This window comes from Zea mays, chromosome 8 (assembly GCF_902167145.1).
Source record: "Zea mays cultivar B73 chromosome 8, Zm-B73-REFERENCE-NAM-5.0, whole genome shotgun sequence".
NCBI lineage: Eukaryota > Viridiplantae > Streptophyta > Magnoliopsida > Poales > Poaceae > Zea > Zea mays.
The window spans coordinates 159,515,892-159,520,324 of NC_050103.1; the positions used below are offsets into that span (position 1 = coordinate 159,515,892).

Consider the following 4,433-nt stretch of genomic DNA (forward strand, 5'->3'; position numbering starts at 1 on the left):
ATCAGCCCAGCCCATACACAGCTATACTGGTAACTAACGATTCATTTTGAGGATTGAGGCAAGGGTTGATTATGCTAGAGATTGTTCCGTTTGATTGATCATCCAACATACGTGATACGTGCACGTGCACGCTCCGCACGCTTGATCATCCAACATACGTGATACGTGAACGTGCACGCTCCGCATGCTCTCGCTAACTCGGGGTCGTTCGTGCTCCCCGGATGGGCCGGCCCACGTGGCTGCGCTCGGACCACTTCTTTCTCTTGGGCTATATATTGCCGCTCCGCTCCACCTCCACGGCTCCACCACGTCTGCGCTGTGCGAGCCACACCGCCCGCACACCCCACCGGCCGGCCACATAGGCCCCGACGGCGACTCGAAGATGACGGCCGGGCAGCTTCTGCGCACCGAGCCATCAGCCCAGCCCCAGCGGGTGCGCCACAGCACCCCGCCGGCGGCACTCCAAGCAGACATCGTGCCGTCGTACCCGCCGCCCGAGTCGGACGGTGACGAGTCGTGGGTCTGGTCCCAGATCAAGGCGGAGGCGCGGCGCGACGCGGACGCGGAGCCGGCGCTGGCCTCCTTCCTCTACGCGACGGTGCTGTCGCACGCGTCCCTGGACCGGTCCCTGGCCTTCCACCTGGCCAACAAGCTGTGCTCCTCCACGCTGCTGTCGACGCTCCTCTACGACCTCTTCGTGGCGTCGCTCGCGGAGCACCCGTCCGTCCGCGCGGCGGCGGTGGCCGACCTGATCGCCGCGCGGTCGCGGGACCCGGCCTGCGCGGGCTTCGCGCACTGCCTCCTCAACTACAAGGGGTTCCTGGCCGTGCAGGCGCACCGCGTGGCGCACGTGCTGTGGGCGCAGGGCCGGCGCGCGCTGGCGCTGGCGCTCCAGTCCCGCGTCGCCGAGGTCTTCGCCGTGGACATCCACCCGGCCGCCACCGTCGGCAGGGGCATCCTGCTCGACCACGCCACGGGCGTCGTCGTCGGGGAGACGGCCGTCGTGGGCGACAACGTCTCCATACTCCACCACGTGACGCTGGGCGGCACCGGCAAGGCGGTGGGCGACCGGCACCCCAAGATCGGGGACGGCGTGCTCATCGGCGCCGGCGCGACCGTCCTCGGAAACGTCAGGATCGGCGCCGGCGCCAAGGTCGGCGCCGGGTCCGTCGTGCTCATCGACGTGCCGCCCAGGAGCACCGCCGTGGGGAACCCCGCCAGGCTGATCGGCGGGAAGAAGGGCGAGGAGGTGATGCCGGGGGAGTCCATGGACCACACCTCCTTCATACAGCAGTGGTCGGACTACATCATTTGAGCCCGCAAGCTAGAAAAAAAAAGAGCTCGTCTTGCTACTGTTGTTATACTGCTGTTGCGTTTTCTGTGTATGTGCGTGGATGTGTTAGCTGTATGCTCTTGTTCCAGTGAGGTGAACCGTGGACATGCTGGTGTGGTGTCCAGAAAGATATGCTCAAAGTTCGCTCTGTAATTTTCGAAGCAGATGAACTGTGTTACTACTTTTTACTCTAGTAAAAACTGTTTCTTTGGCTCATTTCCCACCCACCCAAAGTACGACCAGTATGTATGGAAAAAGATAATTTGTGTTTCCAGATCTAACTGTGACTTTACCTGTGAACCTGCTATCAATCGTTGCATGGCCTTTTTGTATCTGTGTTGGATTATTCTGAATCGGTGAATTACTTACACCACTAGTTTCAGTATGAGCAAATGGACAAGGATGGCGACAGTCTGTAAAAACACAGCCATATCTCTCGTCAGTCGGCTACCGTTGAAAAGATGTTGTTGTCTTCTCACTGGCCACCGCATTGGCTCTTCTTCTTCTTTTTTCCTTGGACGAAATAACCAAATCTTCTGCACGCCTCAATGCAGCCTTAATCCGCGTGGACGATACAAAATTGTATACTAATTCATGTAGCCCATGGTAGCCTGGTAGGTTTTAGATGTCCTCGTGGAGGATCGCAATTCGCAACGGTGTCAAGCGGAGCCAACTTGTTGCAACCTGGCGGCCTTATAGCTAGGCGGAGAAGAAGGCGAACACGGCTTTGACATCGTCACATCGATTCAGGAACTCTAGGCGGCTTTGACCTTGAATGGCAGGATCTTATCTCGTCACCGTTCGGCTGTTAGCTTGGGTGTACCAATTACCAAGTGGAAGCCTAGAACGTTCATCTTCTGTTGTAAAATAGACAATTTTTTTTAACTTTTAGGTACCATATTTCATCATTTATATTATTCAGTTTTGTTCAAATAATAAAAATAAATAAATTACAATTAAAGTATCTCTAATGATAAAATAATTCCTAATAAAATGAATAATATTTATATTATATATATTTTCTTATACATAAGACAAACAGTCAAACAAGATGTCTACAAATAAAAATGTCAAGTAGTAAAGAAAAAACGTGGCACTTGGACAAAACAGAAAGAGTATGGAAGTTTTATTGCTAGGCTGCAGCTGGCTGACAAAGTACGTAAATCGCAGCCCTTGGACTCAACAGCTGGTAAGCTTTCGTAGGTACCGTGCTTGCATTTCCGCCGCAGCCGCTTATGGGTCAGCTGAAGCGATTGCTGCTCTCGTCACTGCTTTGCTTGCATCTGTACCCTTTCTGCTTAGTATACCATCCAACTGAAGCACAAAACGGATTGATATTGATGCTTGATTCGTTCTGACACACGGCTAAATTCGAGCGGTGCTGCATGAAAAAAAAATTATAACATACAGCTGGAGCATGTACTCGTAAGTAAACATTAAAATGGTTGTAATTTGGTCTAGTTGAGCCCATTTGTCACTAGCCCAATTCATAGAGCACATGGGGTTTAGTCCCACGTTGCTTATCTAGCTAGATGACAACTAACATATATGTGAAGGTGTACATGAATATTTACATGCGATAAACAAAAAGTTATAAAAGCTGTTATGTACATACCACTGCCTTTTATTTATTTAGTTATAAATATAAAATACCATACCTTCACGCGGTTGCACGTAGAGAAGTTTCAGAAAGCGGCTATTAAAACTTAGCATAGTTGACGCGGACCCTCCCTTTGTTTTAAGGAAGAGGTTTCAGGGACGGCTAACAAAACTTAGCCGATCGAATCCAATGACTTATTTAGTTGACCCAGACCCTCTATTTTTATTTTTAGAGACGTCCCATTGACGAGAGGAACATAAGATCAACTCCAAGAGACTATCTATATTGTTTCTAATTAATATGAATACATTTTAAAAAAATACCATTCAAATGCTTATTTAAAAGGTTGTCCAAATATAGTCATCTTCTATTATGGATTTCTCGCTAGTCAAAGATAGAAAATGTGAATGACTCTCTAGAGTGCAAACAAGATATAGAAAAGTTGTTACTGATTGGAAAGATATATAAAGTGTTTTTTATGCAAATGACTTTCTAAATAATATAGAATAATATAGAGACTGGAATTTAGAAATACTGTTGGAGATGATCTAACACAAGTGGCTTGACTTCTCTTTATTTGCACCGCCGCTTCTTTGATGTGTCGTCCCTACGTTTGTCATGCAACAGAACAAGCAATAGCAGTGTCTCCGAACTGACCTGCAAGGGTGCCTATGAATTAGGTTTCTGGGTAGCGCATTCATATGTACACTCCTTCACGTCTTCAAAAAAAATGTAAGTAAATATATATTATCTGTTTATCATGATGTTGATCTCATGGATAGATCGGTTGTTGGTTTATCTTTTGTGCGTTAATTTTATGGTTTAATCAACAATTGTTTAGTACTAGTTTTGGTTGTGTTATATGCTAGTAGATCAATTTTATTTTATGTTTTGCACTATACGATCAAATTAATCTTAGACCCTACTAATTTTATAACATAAATAACACTATATAAGATCAAAATAATTCTAGCATATGCACCATCTATGATGTAGAGTAGACACGGCCAGCCCTGAGGGGGTGCAGCGGGTGCGGTCGCACTGGGCCCCCAAAAACAGAGGGCCCCTCTGGCCACTGGACGTTAGCACTTTTTTTCCGCTAAGCATATCTACCCTAGACATAAATACGCAAGAGTGATGCACTATCGATCAGTTTCGTTTAAATTGTTAAACTAATGTCTCAATTACTTATCTAATATTCACTTTGTTCCAAAATAATATTTGTTTTAACTCTTTATTTTTATGTCTATATTCAACTAGATGATGAGGAATCAACTAGAGAAGCAAAATAAATTCTATTTTGATACAGAGAGAGTATTATTTACTATACACATGATGGTTGCATCGACAGAGAGAAGATTTTTAAACTTGAAATATTTTTTTGAACTATTTAAGGACAACAATGACTTAAGAGAGGTTAAATGGTTTGGCGATTATATGTATCTAAAAGAAGTTGTTGGATGAGATTGATCTTAATGGTATAAGCGATGATTTGTATCA

General features: G+C 46.5%; 1 protein-coding gene across 1 annotated transcript; it reads left to right on the forward strand.

Moving 5' to 3' along the window:
* The first annotated feature begins 298 nt into the window (after positions 1 to 298).
* On the forward strand, positions 299 to 1,549 carry LOC541958 (serine acetyltransferase 1). Its single transcript, NM_001111612.2, has one exon. The coding sequence runs from the start codon at positions 383 to 385 to the stop codon at positions 1,313 to 1,315; it is 933 nt and encodes a 310-aa protein (NP_001105082.2). The 5' UTR covers positions 299 to 382; the 3' UTR covers positions 1,316 to 1,549.
* The last annotated feature ends 2,884 nt before the right edge of the window (positions 1,550 to 4,433 follow it).